Source organism: Balaenoptera ricei, chromosome 10 (genome assembly GCF_028023285.1).
Source record: "Balaenoptera ricei isolate mBalRic1 chromosome 10, mBalRic1.hap2, whole genome shotgun sequence".
In the NCBI taxonomy this organism is placed as follows: domain Eukaryota; kingdom Metazoa; phylum Chordata; class Mammalia; order Artiodactyla; family Balaenopteridae; genus Balaenoptera; species Balaenoptera ricei.
Window position 1 is genome coordinate 103,309,240 of NC_082648.1, and position 25,539 is coordinate 103,334,778.

At 51.6% G+C, this 25,539-nt stretch overlaps 1 protein-coding gene across 1 annotated transcript; it reads left to right on the forward strand.

Moving 5' to 3' along the window:
- Nucleotides 1-224: 224 nt before the first annotated feature.
- Nucleotides 225-24,673, forward strand: GTSE1 (G2 and S-phase expressed 1). Its single transcript, XM_059934900.1, has 11 exons — nucleotides 225-294; nucleotides 6,722-6,779; nucleotides 6,882-7,506; nucleotides 10,091-10,261; nucleotides 11,061-11,184; nucleotides 12,808-13,182; nucleotides 18,939-19,011; nucleotides 21,295-21,525; nucleotides 22,907-23,111; nucleotides 23,580-23,792; nucleotides 24,260-24,673. Exons 1-11 carry the CDS (start codon nucleotides 273-275, stop codon nucleotides 24,341-24,343), a joined length of 2,181 nt encoding a protein of 726 aa, XP_059790883.1. The 5' UTR covers nucleotides 225-272; the 3' UTR covers nucleotides 24,344-24,673.
- The last annotated feature ends 866 nt before the right edge of the window (nucleotides 24,674-25,539 follow it).

The window sequence follows — 25,539 nt, forward strand, 5'->3', positions numbered from 1 at the left end:
TCGCGGAGGGCCTCGGGCTACGGCTGAGGTGGCCTCTGCCGGCCTCCCCGTCCCTCCCTGACCCGCCGCGGCCCCCAGCCCCCTCTGCCCGGTCCGAGCTGCAGCGGCCCACGATGCGGGGCTTCCCGGGGGCTGGAGGAACCCGGGGCCTGGGCTCTGACACCCGCTCACCTTCTTGCTTCTGGTCCCTGCAGTGACTTCTGACAGCCCTCGCCGCGCAAGGAGGGGACGGCAGCGACGTGCCTTCAGCCAGCCTGGCCCGAGAAGCGGAGATGGAGGTTCCCAAGAAGGATGGTACGTCCCTGTCACTACTGCGCTGTCGGTTCGGGGAGCTCAGGGAAGATGCAGGTCGATTTAATGCTCCTGCGAGAACTCGTTTATTTATTCACTGCTCATCCCGTGCTCTGCACCCGTTAAACTCCTGGTCCCTGTCTTCAAGGAGTTTGCATCCCTTTAACTTCTTTATTTTCTGCTTTTCTACATTCCCTTTACCCCCCACTTTTAACTTATGTCACAGCAGAGATTCTTGTCGGTTTTATTTACTGCAGTGTCCTCAGTGCCTGACACTTGATAGGCACTCGGATATTTGTGGAATTGGATGTGATGTTGCCTTTTTTTTTTTTTTGGCTTGTTGCTGGTTTCTGTTGGCTGAGACTTGTTTAGGATCTTGGCCACCACGTTAGTGAGTGAGCCTGGCCTGTAACTTTGCTGTCTTGTCCTGTTCCTGTCAGGTTTGAGTGTGGAGGTGACAGCGGACTCACAGAATGAGTTAAGGGCCATGCCCTCTTTTTCTGCTAAAGCCTGTTGACATCCTTTATCCTTTGTTCTTCGCAACACCCATGCGAGTAGACTGGGTCTCCCTGTATCCTTAACTACTCCATTCTGCAGAAACCATCCTAGAGGATGCCAGTCATCGGTGCTGCTTCGTCGGATCTAGAACAGTATTTGCTGCTGCAGTCTTCTCCCCCTTCCTCTTCTGTCCCCCCTCCAAGGCCCTTCCACGTGCCCGCTGAATCCCCATTGCCGCTTCCTGAGGCCTTCACCCCTCTGTCACCCTCCCTTCGCATCCTTTTTTGCCTGTCTATTAACTCACGCTCATCATCGACGTGCAAATAGGTCCCGTTATCTGACTTGTCCCATATCCTCCGCTCCCTCTCCACTGCCGTGTGCCTCATTCAGAGCCAGACTTCAAGAACCTTCTGTATTTGTTTCACTATTTTTTCACATCCTTCAACCCCTGCCAACCCCCTCTGCCCCGACACTCCACTCAAGCTGCCTTTGTCCGTCACTGAGGACATCTGTGTTGCCAAATCTGCTCTCATTTTTCTGCCCTCTCAGTAACCTTTGACCTTTTCTCCTTCCGGAAACTTTCCTTGCTTGGCTTCTGAGGCATCTTGGTTTTCCTCCTGCCTCCCTGGCTGGCGTACTTCCATCTATTTGCAGATTTCTCTTCCTCTCTCTCCGGGACCTGGTCTGGGGTCTCTTTGTACTTCCCCCTACAGGTTCTCAGACAGTCCCATGGCTTTAAATCCATCCTCCTTTCTGGTGGTGCCCACATTTTGTCTTGAGCGCAGCCTCTCCTCTGAGCTCTGGACTTGTGTGTTCACCTGCCCTTGTAATTGGCATCTTCACGTAAATGTCTCCCACCTCTTAACTCAGCAGGTCCCCCCCTCCCACCCCATTCTTAGCAGGCTCTTTGTCTTTCTAATGGAAGTAAATTGCCTCTCCATTCACCCAGCTGTGAAAGTTGTGAAGCTGCCACATTCGTTCAATCATCAGTTACTGTCATTTCCACCATATGGCTTGGATCCATCTACCTCCTTCCAGTTCCACCCAAATGCCACCATCTTGGTCTCAGCCATGTTAACTCACCTCCACCTACTTTTTTGTTTGTTTGTTTTTTTAATATTTATTCATAAGTATTTATTTTATTTTATTCTTTAATATTTATTTATTTATTTATTTGGTTGTGCCGGGTCATAGTTGCGGCAGACGGGCTCCTTAGTTGCAGCTCACCAGCTCCTTGGTTGTGGCACGTGGGCTCCTTAGTTGCAGCATTTGAACTCTTAGTTGTGGCATGTGGGATCTAGTTCCTTGACCAGGGATCAAACCAGGGCCCCCTGCATTGGGAGCGTGGAGTCTTAACCACTGTGCCACCAGGGAAGTCCCTACCTACTTGTATATTTTGCACTTTGGCCAGTGTGTGCACTGTAATTTCAGTAGATAACTACCAGCTTCTTTTCTGATACACTGTGCACAGCCCCCAGGGTAACGTTTTAAACACAAAAGTTAGAGCCTATCACTCTTCTGCTTAAAACCCTTCAAGAGCTCCTGTCCCACTTTGGCTAAAGTAAAAGCCTGTCGTGGCTTGGACGCTGTCCGGGATCTGATCGTACCTATGTTTCCACCTCCTCCTGCCACTGGCCACTTCCTCAGCGGTGTCCCCACCTCCACGCTGGCCCCTCAGCACACTGCCTCTCACTCAGTGTGCCCCCTGGGCAGGGCACTCCCAGGGGAGCAGGAGCACGCGGCCCAGGTTGGCAGGACGGACGAGGCAGCCAGGCCAGGTCACTCGGAGCCGGCCGCGGAGCCTGGTGTAGAAGGCTTTTCCCCGGACTCGCGGTCCGGGATTCCGTTCTCCACAGCAGACAGGTGGAAGTCTGTAGCAGTGCCCGGTAAAAATGACTTCCCAGGTTCAGACACGTAAAAAGTGAAACGTACGTCTCCATCTCCTTTTTGTCCCTCAGCTGCCCAGTTACCACCTCCAAAGGCCACTGATGTCATCGGTCTCCTGGGTGGTCCAGACCTAACTTGTGCAAGGGCAAGGCAGCATGTGTCCTTCGAGTCCCCCTTTTCTATAGCATATAGAACTCTGCCCTGCATCTTGGTTTTTGCACCTAATGTATCGTGATGATCTTTGTATATCAATATATGAAGTGTTACTATTTTTTTTTTTTGAGCCTAAGTAGTGTTCCATTCCGCTGTGGGGCTGTGCTGTACTCCTGTCTGCTATCCGGGAACATTTAGTTTGTGTCTGGTGTCTTGCTGTAACAAATGCTGCTGCAATAAATAACATGGGGGGAATTCCCTGGCGGTCCAGTGATTAGGACTCGGCGCTTTCACTGCTGAGGGCCCGGGTTCAATCCCTGGTCGGGCAACTAAGATCTCACAAGCCGTGCAGCACAGCCAAAAATAAATAAATAAATTAACAATAATAATAATATGGGATACTTGACAGCGGTAGACTTCTGGGTCAAAGTGTATGTGCATTTCTTACTTAGTAGATACTGCCAGGTTACCCTCTGTAGAGCTGTAGTAATTTACAAATCAAACTTTTTGATTTTTAACAATCTTATAAGTGAAAAGTGGAATCTCAGGAATCTCAGGATCTTTCATTACTCTTATTTTTGAGTGCGGCCGGACTTCTGGTCATATATTTAAGAACATTTCATTTTATCTCCCGTAAATTTCCTCTGTTCATATCCTTTGTCTGTTCTTCTGTTCTGCCTTAGTTGTTTTCTTACAGTTTGTAACACTGTTCACCAGTCGGCCCTTCGTGATGTGAGCTGCACGTGTCCTCTTCCCTGCTTGTTTCTTTTAACTTTGCTCATGGTGATTTTTGCCATGCAGAGATGTTAAATTATTAATATCTTGGACTGTCAACTTTCTGTTTTATGGTTTCCAGTTTGGTATCATAGTTAGACCTCTGCACACCAGGTTATAAAGTGATTTCCCCATGGTTTCTTGTTCCCTTAGGGTTTCGTTTTTTCAATTAAGTCTTTGACTTACTTGGAATTTGTCCTGGTGTGGTATGAGGTATGGATCAAACTTTAAATACATATATTTCCCCCCCCAAAAAAGGTTATCAAGTTTATCTCAACACCATTAATTGAATAATGCACTTTCCCCTTTTATTTGATGTGTTACCTTTATGATATACTAAGCTTTTTTTTATATCCATGTTGAATATTTCTTGTTAGGTTTGTTCATAGGTGTTTTGCATTTCCTTGGTGCTACAGTAAATGAGGTCTTTTCTTCCACTGTATCTTCTGTTCTTTTTAGATGTGAAAGCTGTCGTTCGTTTGTTTGTTTTTTGTGGCTGTGCCGTGCAGCATGTGGGATCTTAGCTCCCCGACCAGGGATCAAACCCGTGCCGCCTGCATTGGAAGTGCGGAGTCTTAAACACTGGACCACCAGGGATGTCCTGAAAGCTGTTGATTGTTGTGTAATAATTTTGTCAGCCATGTGCTTTTATCCATTTACAATTTATAATAGTTTTTAGTTGATTTTCTTGATTTTTCTTGTGTCTATAATCATAGCATCTGTGCATTGTGGTAATTTTAACCTCCAAATTCTTTCCTTTGTCTAATTGTGTTGGTTAATGCATCCAAAATAATGTTAAGAATTGTGACAGTAGATGGCCTTGCCATGTTCCCAGCTTTAAAGAAATTTCTTCTTTAGTTTTCCATTAAGCCTGATGTGGGCTTGCTGCTTAATTTATGTGTAGATGGTAGTCAGTAGTGCTGTTCATCAGTATTTCTGCTTTTTTTTTCCTCTTGGATACATGGTAGAATTGTACTTCCCTGCCCACTTAAAGTTGGATTTGCCTCAGATGTCCAGTGAAAGGGGAATGTTATGTGTCACTTGTAGGTCTTTTAGACCCAACGTGGAATTTGCTATTTCCCCTTTCTTCTGCCCTGAAGACCAGCAGTGCTCCACCAGATGGTGGAGGCTCCGTCAGCCTGGGTTCTGGAGTGAGGGGGACATGGAATGGGGCCCTGGCAGACAGCTTGAGTGAGAAATACAGCTTTGCTCTTATAAGCCACCTGAGATTTGGGGATTGTTTGTTACTTCAGCATAAGTTAATCTATCCTAACTGATAATATATATTTGCTCCTGGCTTTAGGAGGAATGCTTCTGATGGTATCCCATTAAATCTAATTTTGGCTTTTGGGTTGAGATGGGTACTTCCTTATATGATAAAATATGTCTATTACTTTCTTTGTAGTTCTTTTAAAGTCAACAGTGTATGTTGCGTTTTGTCATGTGCCTTGTCAGTGTACGTGGAGATGACCCTGGCTTCCCGCGTAGGTCTGGTAATGTGATCATGCTACTAGATTGTGTGAAATTAAACTGTCCTGCAGCCCTGAGGTCCTGGCTGAACCTCACTGGGTCATGACAGAGTCATCATCAACGACTCTTAATGTGTTGCTGGGTTCTGTTTGCAAATATCCCTATTTAGGATTTTTATGTTGACACAAGCCAAGTCCTTAGTTTTCTTTATAGAGCAAACTTTGTAGGTTTTTGGTATGGCTGTGCTTGCTTGATAGACGCAAGCTGGAAGGTTTCTCTTTTCCTGTCCTTTGGAGCAGTATAAATGGTTTTGGAATGACGTATTCTTGAAAGATTTGATAGAATCATCCTGCAAAACTATCTAGGACTTGTGCTTTTTTGGGGAGAATAGCTCTTTAATAAATTTCTCCAGTTATTTTGTGATAATTGAACTATTAAGATTTTTTTTTCTTTCTTTTGGAGTCAGGTTTGTAAATAAATCGATTTTAATCATTTAAATACAAAAAATATTCCATTTCCCAGCACATTATCTCTGTCAGCCACATTCTTAGGTTTATGTGCACAGAGTTGAGCAAACTAGCTTATGAATCTTTTAATCTCTTTCTCTGTTTCTCTTTATTTCTTTTGTGCAATTGTGCTTTCTACCTTTTCCTTGATTAGGTAGTTAGGATTAATTGAATTGACTAAGTAGGACCTAATTAGGCTATCAGTATATTTTAAAATTTTATGGTTTTGATAAGCATGGTGCATTGTTTATTAGGATCAAATAAAGTAAGATTTGTGAAAGTGGTATATGAAGCTTATAGTATTGAAATGCCAGTTTATTGCATTTTGATAAATATTGGCTGAGAGTCCAGGCCCTTAGCTGGACACTGGGGAGTTTGGGAGAGCATTAGGCGTTTGCTGTCTCGGGGGAGCTTACAGTCTGGGTGGTGAGAGACATCTACAGGATAGGGATGCTAAGGCAGAGGTCAGGTCCGGGGGCTGCAGGGGCCCTGGGGGAGGGCAGGAGCAGAGTGGGGTGTGGAGCTGGAGGAGCGAGCGGCTGTCCCAGCCGAGGGACCCGCTACCCCAGAGCCGGTGGTCTGTCAGTGGAGGGAGGCTGGTGGACAGGCCGGGCCGGGGAAGGCCTCCAGGGCACGAGGACCAGTTTTATCTGGGCGTTCAGGATGAGCTCCGAGGACAGGCGACAGTCAACAGGTACGCATGGAGCCCTGCCGTGCGCTTGAGTAGCGTGGAATTTGCTTTTGAAAGAGGACTAGGTGCACTTTGTAATGGGGAATTTAATTCTAGGGGAGCTGAGGCAGCTGGTCTTTTGAAAATGTTCTGTACCAGAAAACGACTTACCTAGTCTTACAAAGCTATTCCAATGCATTTTAGATTATATCTTTAAAGTAAGGGCTGAAAAATAAGGACTTAGGCTTTGGTGGCAGCTTAGCAAACACAGAATGGCTGATGCTATTTTTAAAAGGAAATGGAAAAAATAAGATAATCTAACGCCCCTTAAGAAAATGTGGCTATTAAAATAATGATGTCACACTTTTGGAAGTGAGATTTCAAAATAGTTTTGACAGCTATAGAGACTATGGTGATGTTTTCTCGTTATCAGTCCCATCCCTAAAATAACGACTGACTTTTTCCTCCGCAGATATTCTTCTTTTGGCTGATGAAAAGTTTGACTTTGATCTCTCATTGTCTTCTTCAAGGTAAACAAATGAGTTTTCTTCCCTTGCCTTTGTATAACCACGTTCAGTGAAGCCTTTCATTTAAATGCCCGTGTTATTAATAATCCTTTTCTGTTAAAATAGTGCCAATGAAGATGATGAAGTCTTTCTTGGACCTGTTGGCCATAAAGAAAGATGTATTGCTGCCAGCTTAGAATTAAATCATCACATTCCTGAAGAACCTCCTTTGCCAGCATCTGAAAGTCCCTTCACTTGGAGTCCTCTGACTGGGGAAAAATTTGTGGAAGTTTATAAAGAAGCTCACCTACTGGCCTTACAGATACAAAGCAACGGCAAAGCCAGGGCGGCCCCAGCCGCCAAGCCCGAAGACACTGGGAGCCAGGGAGTGGACGGATTCATACAGGAATCAAAACTAAAAATAAACCTCTTTGAGAGAGAAAATGAAGTGAAGAAAAGCCCCAAGTCACTGAAGAGGGAGACGTACCACCTGTCGGACAGCCCCTCGAGGGGACCGCCGCCCTGGGGCACCCAGCCGCCCTCGGGCGCGGCCCTGCCGGCTGCTCCTGCCCAGGCGAGCCGCCCCCGGACACCAGGGCCACCGCGCGCCTCGTGCTCTTCTTTGCCAGCGGAGCCAAGTGCTGCTCACCCTCCGGGCCAGGCTGGCACGCAGAAGAAGGCCACCAGCAAACTGCTGCCGCCCCGAGCCTCGTCTCTTCGAGGAAAAAGCATTCCCTCGGCCCTGGAGAAGGTAGCCGCGACCCCCAGCAGCACGTTTATCTGGGGAACCAGCCGCTGCCTTGCTTCTGAGCCCTCTTGGTTTATGCCCTAGAGCAGAAACCGTTACGGGGAGGAGCCTGGGAATGTAGCTGCTCTGAGGGTCCGAAGCGTAGGCGGGGAGGGTCCAGGAGGAGCAGTGCCGGTGGCGTGGGAGCCGGGCTTGGGGCGCCGTGGGTAGGGCTGCCTCGCTACTGTGGGGACTTAGAAACACCTCCTGCTCAATTCTGTTTGCGATCTTTCCTTCTGCTTTGTTACAGCACTGGACATTCCGCCCGTTAGGGATTTTATGGGCGTTAACAAGCAACTTCTTCCAAAAATCCCCCCTCCGGGAATGGCCACTGGTCTCCCTCCTTAACCATGACTGAGTTTAGATTGTTCCCTCCCAGGCACGAGTGGATGCGCTGCCTTGGGAGGTGGCAGTGGACTTGTGTGCCTTTGGGGTGCGGCCAGCCATCTCTGGGAAGCGGGGGTCCTAGCGGCTCTTGTGGGAGGGCTCTGGGGCAGCAGAGGGTGGGTGTCAGATCACAGCTGCCTCCTGGGTTTGCCTCAGGGCGGAGCAGCTTGGAGCCTGCCCGGCTCCCTTTCCCAGCTCCGCTGCCCTCGCGCCGGGCTTCAGCTCTCCGAGCCAGTTAGAGAGGAGTGATGCTTTGTGGGGTTGTTAGCAGGTTTAGATCAACGCAAAACACCAGCAAGGGCCTAGAAAATCGTTTCCCTCTACAAGCACATCTCCTGAACCACAGGACTCCCTGCTATCAGAACCCAGAATTGAACCAAGCTGAAAGTGGGTCTGGTATGCAGAGCCCTGCACCAGCGGGCGTGCGGCCATTGCTTCCCCAGGGCTGAGACTGCTCCTTTAATCATGCAAACTCCTCTGCCTGGAAATCATTTGGATGTAAATTTCTGAAGTGATGTTTCTAGAATGAAAGCAACGTGGTTCTGTGTGTAACACGTGGACTTGGGCCCGGATTTGTGTGTGTAACACGTGGACTCAGGACAGGGAGTTGGGGTATAATTTTGCTTCTTCTGGGTCCTTTTATTTTCCTGGTCCTAAGTAGTGCTCTATTGCCAGAGAGCTGAGTTTTTGGTCAGTGAGGTGTTAGCTGGACCCCTGGGCAGCGTTTGAGCTCCCTTGGGCACCCCCATCACTCCCCACATTGTTTCTGTGGGGAGAGTCATTCACATCCGGAGTGACTCACACACGTCACCCCTGTGAGGATCGCCTCTAGACACAGCTGGACCACTTGATTGTACTATTTAGAAGTGTCTTTGCAAGGCAGCTGCTAGGATGGCCGTAGTTGGGAGAAAAAACAAAATAACAAGTGTTGGTGAGGATGTGCATCGCTCACGGGACTGTGCAGTGGTGCAGCCACTGTGGAAACAGTTTGGCAGTTCCTGGAAAAGTTAAACACAATTATCACATGACCCAGCAATTTCCACACTTTGGCATATTCTCAAGAAAACTGAAAACGTATGTCCATGCAAAAACCTGTGCAGCAATGCTCATAGCAGCATTATCCATAATAACCAAAAATCAGTAACAACCCAGATGCCCATCAGCTGATGAATGGATAAGGGAAGTGTGGTCTCTCCATACATGGAATATTTTTAGCCATGAAGAAATGGAGGACTTACACATGCTACATACAGATGACCCTGGGGAACTAGGTCAGTGAAAGAAGCCAGACGCAGAAGGTCCCATGTATGATCTCATTTACAGGAAGTGACCGTAATAGGCAAGTCATGTTCTAGAGACAGTACATCTGTGGTTGTCTGGGCTGGGAGGTTGGAGGAGTGCGGAGTGACTGCTAACGGTCATGAGTTTCTTTTAGGAGCAACAAAAATGATCTAAAGTTACATTGTAACTGGTTGCACAGCACAGAGTATACTAAAAACCACTGAAATGTACGCTTTAAAATGGTGAATTTTATGTTATGTGAAGTATGTCTCAATTTTAAAAATGCTGTAAAGGAAAGAGAAAGTTAGTGCTTTATGAGCTTCTTTTGCTTCTTATTGAAGTCTTCTTGATATGAGGGGTTATTTGTGTAAGCGTGGATTTGTTCCACGAATGCCCTTGTACCTGAATGTCAGGAATTTATTCTCTGTTGGACTCTGCTCGCCAAAGAAAAATGGCTTTCAGTCCTAGATGAAGATTTATTCCAGTTAAGCAGCCCCTCTGGTAGAGGGCATGACCATTTAATGAATGATTCCGTTCTGTACAGCATTTTAAACTTTATGTAACTAGGACCAGTTTCCTCATTATCACCCTTAAATACGAATCCTGACTGAGGGGGAGCTCTAGAGGAGCTCCTCCTATTGATGGTCTGTCCTGGTATTATTTTGCCCTGTGTTCAGTGAGGAAGCCAGCTCCATCACCATTCTGTCTGGTAATTTGGCGGAGGAAGTGAACCGCCGTATTCCTTTCCATCCAGGTGATGAATTGAGGACCGTGTGTCGGGAGATGGATGGTGGCTGCAGGTGCTCTAACTGAAGCCTTCGTGTGTCTGTACGTTGTGAAAGACTAGAGGGTTCTCACATTTCAATTTACAATTTTTCAGCCTGTGAAAGAGAAACCAGCTAGTCCTTCCAGGATGAAAATCCTAAATGAGAAGGATTCCCACAGCAGCGTGCCCCCCAACAAGCTCCGTGCCGCCCGGGACGTCGCCAGCTTGCCAGCCGGTGGAAACCACGTGGTCCAAGGCAAGCGGTCGCTCCCTGTTCCAAACAAGGTGGGTTGACCAGTGCCAAGGGGGGCTTTGGCCTGTGGTCGAAGGGAATAAGGGGCTGCTTTGTATACCGGGGACGTGTCTTTTTATTTATTTTTTTTTTTCAGGCCGCGCCATGCGGCACATGGGATCTTAGTTCCCCGACCAGGGATCGAACCCGGGCCCCCTACGGTGGGAGCGCAGAGTCTTAACCTCTGGACCTCCAGGGAAGTCCCCCATGTGGGAACGCATCTTGATTAAAATCAAGGTTAGGGAGGTTGCAAATAGGACCCTGTTGAAAACAGGAGAGGCAGCTTGGCGAAATGCAGGGCACACAGGCCTGGCATGCGTGAGGGGCTGGCCTCTGCCCCCGGGGAGCCAAATGGACTGAGGAACGTCAGCCCCTCTGAGCACAGGGTCTCCCTCACTGCGTCCGTGCACCGAGGAGATGGAACGTCGGTGCTTTGAAAACTGCAGCCCCTCACAGGCATGGGGACTACCGTCCACATCTTTGCTGTTTATTTTCCAGCGTTGATCTGTGTGTGCTTGTGAAAAGTGCCACATCACTGGTGGTACTCGTTAAGGCTGCCCAGTGCTGGGCCCCGCAGCTGTTGACTCCGTAGGCCAGGGTCCAGGCCCCAGATCAGCCGTAAGCAGGCTGCCAGGTGTTCCTCATGCAGGGCTTTGTCGGCCACTCTGGGGGAAGTACTGCTTGACCTTTTTCTTCCTTAAATTCAAGACAATTTGTAAACTATTAAAAGCCATTTAAAAACCCCACTTTTGCAGTAATAAGCCATGGGTAGTAATGAAGTCTTTGTTTTAGTCTGGGCTGAAGAAAACCATGTTAAAACCACCTGGATGTGCTGGCAGTCTTGCAAGAAAGTCCTCCTCAGGGTCCGTCTCGGGAGTGAGTGCCAGCGTGTGTGCTTCTCCAGCGGCTGGCAAAGGTAAGGCTGGCCCTGAGCGCTGTCCATTCCTGCCAGACTTGTCACAGAACCACTTAGCAGAAGGTTCTGGAAGGCTTGCTGTGGTTTGGGGCAGGGGAGACTGTTGGGGTCCCTGTCCTCAAGGTGCTTCCCCTCCTCCGAGGGGCATGCCTCTGATGGGCAGTCCTAGTTCAGGGTAGGGTAAGCAGTCACAAAGTGGGCATGCTCTCCTGGTGCCAGCTGACCTGGAAGGACACTGAGGCCAGCCTCAGTAATGTGATTAGACACAGATTTTTTTTTAAGTAGGGCTGTTGCAGATAGTCTAGGGCATAGGACCCCTGTAACTCCTGCGTGTTTATTTAAATCTGTACTCCCAAACCTGTTTAAATTCAAGCTACTTGTTAATCTTTCCAAGCCAAGGGTGCCATCTAGCGGTGAAGGGGAGAAACCCTAGTAGGCTTTGGGGAAAGGCATTCGACTTCCTGCTCTTTAGGACTAAACTCTCCTCAAATTATATTTGCTGTGTAGACTCTGACCATAGGCTAAGCAGCATGGTGTGCATTTTGTATACAAAATGTGAAAAGTCTAAACTCCTGAATGAGACTGATCTGATTTGGAATCCTGTCAGTTGGTGGTTAAGAGAACTTAAGTTGTTTGTGTATCTTTACAAACTGCGGGGATGACACCTCCCTCGCGGTGTCCTTGTGGGCCTTACAAGAACCACGTAAAGTCCCATTCCTGTGTCTCGCATGTGGCATGTGTTCAGTGAAAAAGAGTTCCAGTATGTTAGGTGCTGTGAGGTCTGTTTTGCTGTAATGGTTCAGGGCATCAGCACCATTTTTGTTTACGATTTCTGATCCTGCCTCTGGGAAAGGCTGAGACAGATTGAGGGGAGGCTTCTGGTGAGTGTATATTTCTCTGTTGTGCGTAGCAAAATCACCAGGGTCAGATTCGACAGTGTGATGGGGAGAGCATGGTGAAACTGTTACGCACGGTGTCACATGAGCTGTGGCTTCAGTTATTCTCTGAAATTTCTCTTAAGAACCTTTTACCAGGTTGAGCTCTGTGTTGCATATACTGGCAGCTGAGTATTTTCACCCTAGTTTATCTGTTCTGCTGATTTAAGTAGTGCTCCTAATTGATGTGACCTAACTTCCTTGTGATTTAAAGGAACCGACCAGTAAGGATTGTCTTCTCTTCATGTTTCCCTCCCCACCTCCCTGACTGGCCAGGTGGGGCATGTGTCTAGACCATCCATTTTCACCTGTTCAGCTAGGGTAGTTTTCTGCTGTCGACATAATCAATGAAGATAGGAGAGCTTGAACTTATATGCATCTTGGTAACTGTGTCCAGAATTGGCGCCTGAGACTACACTCAGCTAAGCCACGAGCAATCTGGGTTGTCCCGTGTTTGAGGATGTTGCCTGATGGACATACAGAATATTGTTCATATGTCATATTTTTTTTTAATACGGAAATCACCATTGATAGAAATAAGTAATTTTCCTCATTTGAAAATATTTTAAGGTAGGTTAGCATATCGTGTGTGTGTGTGTGTGTGTGTGTCAGAGAGAGAGAAATAACTTTATAATTTAAAAGTAACATCAGCTTGAGTGATAACCAGATTTTGTGTGTCCTCTTCCAGCTAAGCCAAGGGAACGTCCAAGCATTCCTGTGGACAGTTCCCAGTCAAACACCAGCCAGTCGGGCAGAACGGGACTTGCCCTGCCGCGGCTGTGTCTGCAGCCGGGCCCTGCGGGCATGTCCTGCAGGCAGAGCCAGAGGCCCGGAGTTGCTGAGTCGACTGCGGAGCAGCCCAGGGCGCCCACCAGAGCGGCTCTCACCCAAGCCCAGACTCCGGGACAGGGAGGCCCCGGGCTGAACTCTCATCTCCGTTTGTCACAATCTTCCCAAATGAATAAGACTGGGAGTACAAGACGGGGTGATTCCCGTCTGAATTCCAAGACAAAGGCTATGCCTTCCCCTACAAATCACTTTAAAATTCCTAAGTGTTCTACTGGTAAGTAATAGATGAACTTTAGTGTGTTTTTATTCTTTTATTTTTATTTATTTTTTTAATGTGTTTTTAAGATATTGAACGAATTATATTCAAAATTTTAAAAATTGTTGGTTTTGGTGATGGTGGTTTCTTTGCTTTCATTTTACTTAAAGCACTTTATATATGTCTTCTAATTTTCTTTGTGTTGGATAATTCAGTGAATTTCTTACCTTATATTATATTCCTCCCCTCTACGTAACATATCATTGTTGCACGGCTGCTCTTAAGATTTTCTCTTGTTATTTTCAGTGTGTCGATTATTAGGTATTTTCATATGGCTTTCTTTGTGTTTATCCTCCTTGGGAGTTCTTGAGCTACTTTGATCTGTGGGTTGATATTTTTAATCAAATCTGGAAAAAATGTGTCCGTTATTCCTTCAAGTATTTTTTCTTGCTTCCCCTCATTTCCTGGGACTCTGGTTACCTGTGTTGTAGGCCTCTGTATGTTGTCATTTAGGTCACCGAAGCTTTGTTTTTCCCTGCACCACCCCGGCCTCTTGTCTTGTGGTTCAGTTCTGATAGTTTCTACCATCTCGTCCCCACGTGTACACAGCTTTTTCTGCAGTGTGTCTAATCTGCTCTTAAGCCCATCCAGTTAAATTTTCATTTCTGACATTATAGTTTCCCCATTTTTGTCCTCATGGTGTTTATGTTTTCCTTTGAATTCTTGAACATATTTATAATGATTGTTCTAAAGTGTGTTTCTTCTAATTCCATCTTCCCCGTCATTTTGGGTCTGTTTCTATCGACTAATTTTTTCCTGGTTATGGTCACATTTTCCTGCTTCTTCACATGCTTAATAATTTTGTTTTTAATGTTTATAGATTGACCTTTTTAAAAAAAATTTTTTTTTTAATTGGAGTATAGTTGCTTTACAATATTGTATTAGTTTATACTGTACAGCAAAGTGAATCAGCTCTACGTATACATATATCCTCTCTTTTTTGGATTTCCTTCTCATTTAGGTCACCTCAGAGCATTGAGTAGAGTTCCCTGTGCTATACAGTAGGTTTTCATTAGTTGTCTATATCTTATACATAGTATCAATAGTGTATATATGTCAATCCCAGTCTCCCAATTCATCCCAATAATTTTTTGTTGTCTGCTAGACATCATAAATTTTATATTTTTGTATGTCTGGACTTTGTTGTCTTTCTTTAAGAAGTTGAATTTTGCTTTGGCAGGCAGTTAAATTTCAGGAGAACTTGATCCTTTCGGGGCTTCTTTTAGAGCTTTGATGGGGCAGGTCTTGGCCTTTACTCTTGGGATAGTTTAGCCCTGCAACTAACGTGTGGCCTTTCTGAGCGTCTCCTGAGTGTGCCGTGTCCACGAGGCGTCCACTCCGGCCAGTTGGTGTGTTTCGCAGCCCCGTGTGACGGTGGCAGCGTTCCTAGTGGGGGTTCTTGTCTGTTCTGGGGTCCTGCCCCACGTGCATGCTGCTGCTCGCTATGCAGCGAGGACTCGGGTCCCGCTCAGGTTTCCAGAGCTCCTTCTCTCTGTGTAGCTCCCCCCTCTCTAGTACTCTGCCCCTCCGGTTCCAGCCTCCTTGGGCTCTCCCCACCTGCCCCGGCATCCTGGCCGCGCCACCAGGCAGAAAGCCCTGCGTGGTGTCCGGCAAGTAGTAGGCGGGGCGTTTGGTCAAGGTGAATTAATCTGATAAATGTGTACAACGCAGGGAGTTGCATGGAGCTGATGAAGGGGGAGGACAGCTCTGGCCTCCTCTCTCAAGCACATGCCTTCTAGTGGCTTGAATACTTTGAAGTTGTCGGCTTCACTGGCCAGTACAGGTGGCCTTTAACACCTGACAACCTCACTTGAGTTACTGCCTGTGTAAGAATGAGCCGTTCTTTGGAGCGTTGTCCAGTGCTGGGCACTCTTTTAGGTATAAGGGATGTAATGGTAAGACAGATATCCTACTCGTGGAACGTACATATTAAGAGTAAAAGATAAGAAATGTCAAATAAGTATACTTTCAGATCATAAGTGAATAAAAGAGGATGGGGAGGAATTTAGATAGAGGGGTTCTTTAAGCTTAGATGGTCAGTGCAGGCTCCCTCAGGAGGTGACATTGAGCTGAGATCTGAAGCATGAGGAGAAGGCAGCCATTAGAAAAGCCAGAGGGAGAACGGTCCAGGCAGGAAACGGCAAGTGCAAAGATCCTGAGGCAGAAAGATACTGGACAAGTTCTGAAAACAGAACGAAGGCTGGAGTGGTAGGGACGTAGTTAAGTTAGGATTAGATTCTGCTACAAGCCCAAAATAGCATTGGTTTTAATCAAGATAGATGTTTAGTTCCCCCTCACATGAAAGTCTACGTAGATTTTCCAGAGCTGCTATGGCTCTCCTTGTGTTAGGGATCCGGGCCTCTTCCATCTTGTTTTGCCATGATTAGCTTCTCTTCTTCATGATCTAGTATGGCTGCACCAGCTCACCAGCCCTCACACCTACCAGCAGGAAAGATGAAATAGGTGAATAAGAACAAAGCCCTACATTCCAAGGATACTTACTGGAAGTTGCACATGCCACTTCCTTCTGCGGAAGTCATAGCTCGGGACTTAGTCACGTGACCACACGTACCTGCAGGCGATGCTAAGGTATGGGGTCTTTCCTACACTCAGCTAAAATGTCTTTCTAAGAAGAGGGGAGCAGATACTGATCAAAACCAGCAACCTCAGCCCCGTTAGTGAGCGAGGAGAAGGGTGAGAAGAGACGGAGGCGGAGAGGCAGTCAGAGGCCAGCTTGCGTGGGCCCTGCGTGGAGGTGGCCGTCGGCGTACCCGTGCAAGAGGGGGTGCCTGCGAGGGTCTGAGCAGGGAGGAATATGACCTTCGACAGATCCCTCAGCAGAGGGAGAGACAGGCCCTGTGGCCAGAGTGGGAGCAGGGAGGACCACGTGCACGCCTGGCTGGGGTCCAGATGAGAGATCCCGGAGATGGTGGCAGCAGAGGTGAGAAGGGCTCCAACCTGGGGACGCTCTGGGAGACCAGGAGGGAATGTGGCCACGGGGACTCAGAGTGACCACGAGGCTTCGGCGGGAGCACCGTGGTGATGGAGGGCCGGAGGGAGAGCAGCTCGGGGCGGAGACCGGCCGTCCAGTGTGGACCTGTGGAGTCTGCAGCGCCCGCGGGCTCCGTGGGCCGGGTGTGAGCTTGGGCCTCAGAGGAGCAGCCACAGCTGCAGGTGAAGCTTAGCTCTCCGCCGCGGAGAGCCTGGTGTGTTTGCAGACACGGACGCCCTACAGACGGGGTCTTCGGGGCAGCCGCTGGCACAGGGCCCGGGAACTGTGCTCGGCAGCGTTTGCTCCCTCTTCCCAAACGCCCGGAGCCCGACGCACCCCTGGCCGAGGTGCAGCCGCTGCCTGGCTGCCGACTGGTGCCCCCCCCCCAGCCGTCAGCCGCGTGCAGCCACAGGACTCCTACCCTCCGCCGCCCGGGCTGGGCCCTCAGCCCCTCGGCCCTTCCGACGTCCGCACGCTCGCTTCGCCAGGCCGTTCCTGTTGCTTCGCAGCGTCAGGTCCACGGCAGGCACACCTTCCGTCGTTCGTCCTGGGCCGAACGGTTTCCACGACGTCTGCACTGCCAGGCTGCGGGCGCGGCCCTGCTGCTGAGCACGTGCACCTCTGCCCGTGCGGTGGCCGCTCGCTCTGGCTGCCGTGTGACACTAGCTGTCCTCGCAGAGGAGACGTGGGGACGGTGTGAACAGAGCCTGCAGCAGAGCCTTTAGGGTACAACTTTCTGAAAGCACTCCTGGGACGGAGTGTCATTTACCGTGACTGCTTCCAGGAGCCACACGAGGGACGGAGACCCGGGGGACCGGCAGGCGTCTCTGTGGGTCAGAAGCTACTTGGAGGGGACAGCGCCTGCAGCTCCGGGAGGGAGTAATTTCCAGCCCTTCGGACTCGGGCCCTGGGCTAAGCCTTGGCTGACTGGGGTGTAATAAGGGTACTTGAATAATCTAAAATTCCTCAGAAGTAGCTGCCCTCCTGTGCACTCTCTGGAAGCTCCTGAAGAGTCTTCCACTAAGATGAGGGAGGAAGCAGCAAAGAAGAAGTTGTGGGGCCCGAGAAAGGGGGAACCCAACACAGGAGGCGGTGAGAGTGAGGGGCCCAGCCCGGTCTGGCAGAGAGACCTCCAGGAAACGTGTGGGCTCGGAGCCCAAGCGGTAGCGCATGGAAACGCTCCCGAAGAGGCTGCAGGACATTTCGTCACAGGCCCCCAAATAAGAAACCAGCAAAAGATGGAGGCAGTTCTTTTTGGGTTTTTTTTCCTTTTCTAAAAAACATTTATTTATTTTGGCTGCGCCGGGTCTTAGTTGTGGCACGCGGGATCTTCGGTGTGCCGTGTGGACTTCTTAGTTGTGCCATGCGTGCAGGATCTAGTTCCCCAACCAGGGATCGAACCCGGGTCCCCTACACTGGGGGCACGGAGTCCTACCCTCTGGGCCACCGGGGAAGTCCCTGGAGGCAGTTCTTACGAACTCGAGGTAGGGGATGGATGGGCGCTGCGAGAAGACGGGCTGTGTGCTCCGTTAGACTCAGCTGTCAAAACGGAAACCCTGGAGGGCGGGCGGCTGCGTGGATCAGCCCGTGGGGCTGTGAGGGAGCTGGGATCGTATCATGACATCTCAAGGTTCTGAAAAACGAGGAAGTAGCAGGATATGTAATTTAGAGATAGAAGGTAGACACCTCAGGAAACAAGCAAGGTGGAAATAAGGTAGGTGTGGCTGGAGCCTGCCATTTTGAATCTGTTCATTTTTTTTTTTGGTGTGTGGATCGCTTTGATCTGATCAACTTTTGAAAAGAACAGGAGGTGGAAGATGAGGATAAGCATGTATGGGCAGCTCTTTTGAGAAGATTTGCCGCGAAGAGGCACAGAGACGTGGATCGGGGGCAGAGAGGGAGGACGGGGCGAGGGTGCAGGTGCAGGTTGGTTTGAGATGGGGGGCCAGCGGAGAGGTACCCGCAGGAGCAGGGCCTGGGTCTCTCCTGCCTCCTCGGAGACCCGGGCCGCCTTCCCCTTTGGGGCTGGGGTCGGCCTCTGCCCGTGGCTTCCAAAACACAGCAGGGTGCTGCCAGGGGGCCTGGCACCTGCGGCTTTGGGGGCCCCCGGGTGAGTCTGGGACTTGGTCCCTGTGGATGGCGGCCTGGGGCTCAGTCCTCTGAGCCCGCTGGTCATTGCCTTGTGACCAGATGAGATCACACACCCAGAAATGCTCATCAACCGCCAGATGGCACGTAAATAACGTCACGTCCTAAGATGACCTTGTGCCCTCCCGGTTCCCGAGAGCCGAGGCGGTGGCGGGCTCTGTGGGGCCCGCCTGGAACCCCCCGTGTTGGCGCCACTTCTGCAGGCGGGGCTCACGGGGAGACCCGACGGGGTCGTGTGCTGAGTGGCGCCTCGTCCCTCGGGCCACTCCGTCCCCGTCTGGGCATTAGCCAGGCTGAGGGCAGTGGCGGGACCAGGACTCTTCCTCTTCCGCACCCGCTGGTTGGGCACCACAGCCCTGCCCGGTGGGTCTCCGGGGAGGGAGGACATGTCCCTTCCCACACGCCAGGGCCGGAAGGTTTTCCCTCTGGCTTGTCTGGCCTTCGTCTACTTTACGTGCCGTCTTCACTGCAGCTTGGGAACATGGGACACTTAGAGGAGGACCGCCCGTTTGGTGAAGGCGGATGCGTCACCTGCCCCGCATCTGACTGACCGTCACTTCCTTTCTCGTCTCAGGTGAACCCCTGGACGGTGCAACACCAAAGTCCTGTCGGGCGCAGAGGCCACAGTCCTGCACGTCGGTGGAGAGGTACTGAGTCGGTCTGCTTCCTCTCTCTCTTTTTTTTTTTTTTAACTTCTTTATTGGAGTATAACTGCTTTACAATGGTGTGTTAGTTTCTGCTGTATAACAAAGTGAATCAGTTATACATATTCATATATCCCCATATCCCCTCCCTCTTGCATCTCCCTCTCACCCTCCCTATCCCACCCCCCTAGGTGGTCACAGAGCACCGAGCTGATCTCCCTGTGCTATGCGGCTGCTTCCCACTAGCTATCTGTTTTACATTTGGTCACGTATATGTGTCCATGGCACTCTTTTCTTACGAGAACAGACTGAGGCCCCTGCCAGCTTCTGAACCCACAGCCTGGCTCCGCACGCCCGGCCTCAGCCTGGTCTCTCGGAGCCGCCCTTGTGCCCCTCGTGGTGACGGCGGCCGCAGACTCGCCTCCGGGGCTGGGGTGCCACTCCTCAGCCCTGAGCCTGCAGTTCTCCAGCCAGACCGCCCAGCCCCCCGCGGAGGTTCCGATCCGTGGGTCTGGGGTGGAGCCCTGGGCCTGCAGGGTCTCACAGGTGACGCGCCTGCACCACATTTGAAGACCACTGGCCTGGCTCAGCCACTCGGACTCCGGTTTGAGTCCCGGTGCTGCCCCTGTGTGCTCTAGATCTAGTGCAGGCTACCGAACGTTCCGACCTCGTTTCCCCATCTGTCCAGTGGGGATGGAACCAAGCACAGCACAGCAGTGCTGCAAACAGTAGGAAAACACACGCGCGCACACGTGTGCACGCCTGGGAGTCATTCACACAAAGGGCAGCCCCTCCCCTGACTGCTTTCCTGCTGCCACCTTTACTGCCCCCTGCTGAGGGGGGTGGGCTGCTCCACCCACACATCTGGCCCTCTGGTGACCGGGCCCCAGCCCAGCTCTGAGTGCTGTCACAGTGGAGGGACCCTGGCCCAGTGCTGCTCAGGCCTGGGCCCATCAGCTGGGGGCGGGGCAAAAATGAGGTCACTCTGACCCCACAGGAGCACTGTTCCCAAGGCTGGGGTCCTGGCACCAGCATGTGGCCGGGGTGGGAGCACTGCTTCGGACCTTGCTGGGGTGGGATGGGCAAGACAAGCACCGGAGCAGGGCCCTAATCCTGGGTCTGCCCCAGCCCCGCCTGGGCCGTCCGCCACTCTGCGTGGCTCTGGGCCTTCATTTCCTTGTATGTGAACTTGGGAGGCACTTCCTGGGCTTGGGCCAGACGCTTCCCTTACAGTATCAGCCGTGCTGAGCCGCCTTCCCGCCATGCACAGCGGGTCAGAGCAAGACCCAGACTTGATGGCCACTGGCGGCCTCGATTCACCTCTCTGTGCCTCGGTCTTCTCACCTGTACAATAGGGAAGCGGTTCCTACCTGCCAGGGTTACTTTGAAGCTTACATTTGTTTATATCTGTCTGTATTTTCACTGGAGTTTGTGGTGGAGCTGCCAGGGCTCAGCAGTGAAGCACGTGGGGCAGATTCCAGAAGTCTGCAGAGCGCGGCAGCTTGCTTACAGCACCCCTCTCCTGCCCATGCTCCTGCAGTGACTGTGTCTTTCGGTAGCTGTTGAAGTTTGCGTTTAGACTCTTCTTGAGCATGCAGACTGTCCTTGATGAATAATAGATGTGTCATCTGGCCTCCCATGGGCTCCACCTTGGTGGGAGGTCCTTGACTTTATTTTATTTAATAAGATAACAGTTTACTTTATTTGGCCTCTCTCCTTTATCGACAACAAAACAAACTGACAAAAAAAAAAAAAAACAAAACTGACAGTGAGGCAGGATGCGCTGGCAGGTGAAGCCACAGGTATCGCCAGGGTGGGAAGGAGAGATGCGTGGGAAACAGGTATCCGGTGCCCCGGGTCACTCACCTGTGTTCACACCTGATTCAGGGGCCTTAGTAGACCCAGGAGCAGGTGCACACAGGGAGAGTGCTTGTCCGCTCGTGTGCCCGGCCGGGCCCACCCTGGGTCTGGACTTCCTTGTGGAAATACTTAGGCCTGCAAGAGGTGACTTTGAGATCCCTGTGAGCTCCCACGAAGAGCGTTTCATGGTACCACCCACGATGTGCAGCCACACTGGATCAGAACCTCAAAGGGGCGCACTGAGGAACCGAAGCCCATGCCAGGGCTCCCGGGGGGTCAGTGGCAGCACCCGCTGCTCAGAGGACAGGGCTCTCATGGGCTTCGCTGGCTTGAATCTTCTACGTTGACACCACAGACTTTCTGCTGTGTTAGCGCGTGGCTGAATTGTTAGATTTTTTGTTCTGCTTAAGACTTTGGTGTTTCTAGGGTTGCTCACAGCACTCCTGCTCGGTGGTCCTCAGCGTCGCAGAGCCTCGTAAGCAGCGTGAGGACCCCCGTGAGCACGGGGCGCAGGTCAGCCCTGCCCACGCCTGCCCGCCGTCGACTCTCCAGCCTGCCCCTGGCGACCCCTAAAACTATGCCCAGGGCTCTGGCTTCTCCCCTGCGTGTGTCTGCTCGGCGACTTTCTTCTGAGCCCCAGAAAAAATCTGCAGTGAGGTAAGAGTTAAAGGCTGCACTAAGTTTGTTTCAAATTCATAAAACCTCAAGCGATCATGTGCTGGGAAATCACGGTCAGGAAGCAGCCAGACTGCGGTCCATCACCGCTTCTCGGCAGCCGTGGGGGGGCCTGGCCACACTGCACGCCCTCCCATTGGTGCGTCTCTGCGGGGAAGGCAGGCCACCTGCTCCTTGGTTGTGTTTCTCTCCTGACATCGCATCCCGGGGCCAGGCCGGAGGCCTGAGCAAGCGAGGAGGATGCGTGGACCTCGTGACACCCTTGGGGGAGACCAGAGTCTCCCACAGGGAGGAGCCCTGGGGCAGAGCTGCACGCTCAGGAGCCGTCCTTGTGGCCAGGTTCCAGGGAGAGCCCCCAACCTTGCCCTCGAGGGTTTCAGTCAGGGTGGCCACACTCAGGCTTCCTGGGGAGAGACGCTGCCCACCCGCCTCTGCCCTGTCTCCCACTCGCTGGCCCTGGTCCTGCTTCGTCTGTGCAGGAGACTGAACGGGCACCGTGCGGCATCAGGCCTCGATTCTCTCCTCGTGGCAGAGCGTTGGGAAGGGCTGGGGGCGCTAGTGCGCAGATCTGCCAGCAGTGGGTGTCGGGCATGTACATGTCTGTTTAGTTCTGTGAGGACAGAGAAGACTAGAAAAAGAAAGTGCTGGGCTGTGTGTGGCGTGGGGGAGAAGGGACGCCAGACAGTAAGACACAGGCCCAGTGTGTGGCCGGTCACAGTGCTCTGTTCACGTGCGTCGTAGGTTTGCAGGCGTCAGCAGAGGGAAAAATTCTTTCAAATTATTATGAAGCCTTTAAAATATTAAAAAGAAAAGACGCTGTATTAATTTACGGACACTGCTGCTTTTCTCCTGTAATTCGGTTCCGAGTCATCAGGTGTCTGAGCCCTGCCAGGTGGCAGACTCTGTCCTGGGCCTGGAGATGCAGCGGGAAGTGGCGGCCCGGCCAGGTCTCCCTGCACCATCTAACAGGAAACAGACACCAGGGCAGCATATCTGCAGGGTGACAGGTGGATGCGGACGGCCCCGCCGCAGAGCGTGTAACCAGGGCATTCAGACCTGTCCATGGGCCCAGGCCTTCCAAGGAGGTGGCATCCCGGGCGGGACGCCCGCACGTGGTCCTCGCTTGTCCCTCCTCTTTAATACCTTACGGAAAAGGGCGTAAAATAGGCACGTGGGACCCAGACTGGTAGCTGGTGCTGAGAGGGACCCCGGAGACCTTGCAGTCCTCCTGCAGGAGCAGGAGCCAGAGCCGGCCGCTCTCCGCTGGACAGCGCTTCTCCAAAAACCGTCTTCCCGAGTCACAGCCAAACAAATGAGCGTCGCCGGGAGCGTCCTGATGAGATGCCCTTTTTCCCTCCCGCAGAACTGCACCAGTGAGAGAGGGTGACAGCAGGGCTGCCGCCGGGCCCTCAGACTGGTCCCCGGATGGGAGCTTTCCTCCTGCGTCTGCTCTGCCGCAGGCACTTAACTTTTCTCCAGAAAAGAGTGATTTCACTTTTTCAAAAAGTATCACCACAGAAGTAGCACTGGACGAAGCACAGCCCCCTGAAGCTGCAACACCCAGTGAGGTGAGAGAAGCAGCCAGCGTTGACTTGTGTTGTCCTGGGCTCCCCCGGGTGACCGCGGAATGTCATCTGTGACCCCGGCTCCTCTGGTGCCAGCTGCACCGAAGGGAGGGGGTCAGGACCTCCCACCTCTGGAGGAGACAAAAGCTGCGTCTCCCCTGTCTCCGACCACGGAGATGGCCAGGTTTCAGAGGGTGGGAGGTGGGAAGCGGGGCAGCAGGGAGGGGGTGAGCGGGAGCTCCAGCGCAGGCCACTGGCAGGAGGGAGGCGGACGGGCTGGAGGGCTGCGGGTGAGGAGGAGACGTCGGTGCTCGCCCACCGCAGCCCCTCTCCCCACCTGGCCCACCCCAGCCCTGCTTCCTTGGGTTTCCAAACTGTCGGTCACGTGGGACCTAAGCAGAGCCCACTCGTCTTCCCAAGATGGTTGACAACAGATGCTAGGGTCGCCTTTCAATCTTGTTTCTTGCCTAGGCTCTTCTCGTGGATGTCAAACTGGATCAACTTAGCATCACCCTGCGGGCTGCAGCCACACCCCTGGGCGACCTCCCGCTCATCGACTTCTGCAAGACTCCGGAGGCGAGCGTGGCTTTGGGGTCTGGAAGCGGGCCCCTGGTCGACCTCCTGACAAACACTCCAGGTGTCAACAGGAGAGCTGCGGCCAACGCCTGCCACGAGGTGGGACAGGTGAGGTGTGGCGGGGGCCCTGCTGGCTTTGGCCTTGGGTGGTCTCAGTTGGGTCTGCTCTTCCCCCAGGCACGTCCCGGTGACCCTGGAGAGTGGCCACTGGGGCTCCTGAGGGCGACGTGGCTTGGCTCGCCTCACCGTTAGCGGTGTGAGCGCGCGGTTCGCCAAGTCGAGAGCAGGAAGCCGCCCGGGAGCCCTCCCAGGGCCGGGGCCCCCTGTGCTTAACGTGCGCCGTGCGAGCAGAAACGCCTGAGGAACTTGGCGTCTTCTCCCTCCAGCTGCTTACACACGATGGCCAAGGTGCCTTTCCATTGGGCCCGAGCCAGGTTCACCGAGCAGTTGGGTGCCGAGCCGCAGGGAGCTGGCCGCAGGCAGCGTGGTCTTCAGGGGACCAGTCCTTCGGGGTCTGCGGGCCGGGAAGGGGCGGCGTGGGCGCTCCGTTCACCTCTGTGGCTTCTCTCCTGCAGCTCATAGACTTGGCTTCCCCTCTGATCCTGCTGAGCCCCGAGGCTGACAAGGAAAACGTGGAGTCACCACTTCTCAAGTTCTGAACGGAATGAAATCCTTTGCATTTCACTCAAAGTTACAAGAACAGTCAGTCCTAAAGTGGTTTTCCACCCTCAGAAATAAATTTTAGGAGGAATTGTATTGGAAAACTTGAAACACAAAACAGAAACCTAAGTAAAGCTGCCGTGCCTGGAGCGGGGCCGTGGGGTTGGGGGGTGTTTGGCCACCTGAGGTCACCACCAGCCGACGGCCTCCATCCTCCGTCCTCACGGCCCCGCTCACACACTGGGTGCAGAGCCACAGTCGCTCCAGGTGAAGAATTTGTTTTGAACCTTTTGTATGTAAAATAGCAAGTGACTATTTTTAAAATTAAGTGTGTATGAAAAGTTAAATAGTCTAGATTAAGTTAAATTGTAAAATAAATGAAATGTATTAAAGCCTATCTTGATGTTTAAGATTATCCTGATTTTCAAACATGCATAGCGATTTTTATTACTAATCAGTATGCACAATTTATATTATCCAAACTTTCTTTCTACAAAAGTGATTTTCAAAATTTGGTGTGAAGAAAAATTGGTTAAATGCAGACCCCAGGCCCCAACCCTCAGGTCCGGGGCAGGCCTGGTAATCTGCACTTTCACTGGGCGCCCAGGTGACTCCGATGAGCTGGGCCACTGACCACACCTTAGGGGAGGCTGCTCTAGGGAGGTGGGGTGCGGGATGGAGAGGGAAGCGTGGGAGAGGAGGGGCTTATCTGATACCAAGGTGACAGGAGGTGTACAAGGGACGGTCCCCTCGGGGGTGCTCGCGCCAGGAGGGCGGCAGGGTCACTGGAAGCCTTACTCCCTGCCTGCAGCTGTTCTAACTTCCATTTGTTAGAAACTAGCTGGCCTGAAAGCCACTAATCCGTATAGATCATTTCTCACAGTCTTAATTCAGTGGCCTCACAGCACACAGAAAAGCTGCTGATTGGACCTGCTTTGGGGGCTCCCATCCAGTGTTCCTGGCACGAAACCAGGGAACTCTGTCCCCAGAGGGCTGTGCTTGCACTTTCTCTGGTGAATGTCGTGAAGGCAAGTCATCATTTGGGACGGCGACTCCCGTGGTATCAAGAGTAGAAAAGAGCGCACCGTGGGTGGCACCGCTGCACCTGTGGAGAGGGCGTCACAGGTAAAGGCGGGAATGCTTGGAAGTCAGAGTTCATAACTGGAGTCGTCCCTGGTAAACTAGCGGTTAGACT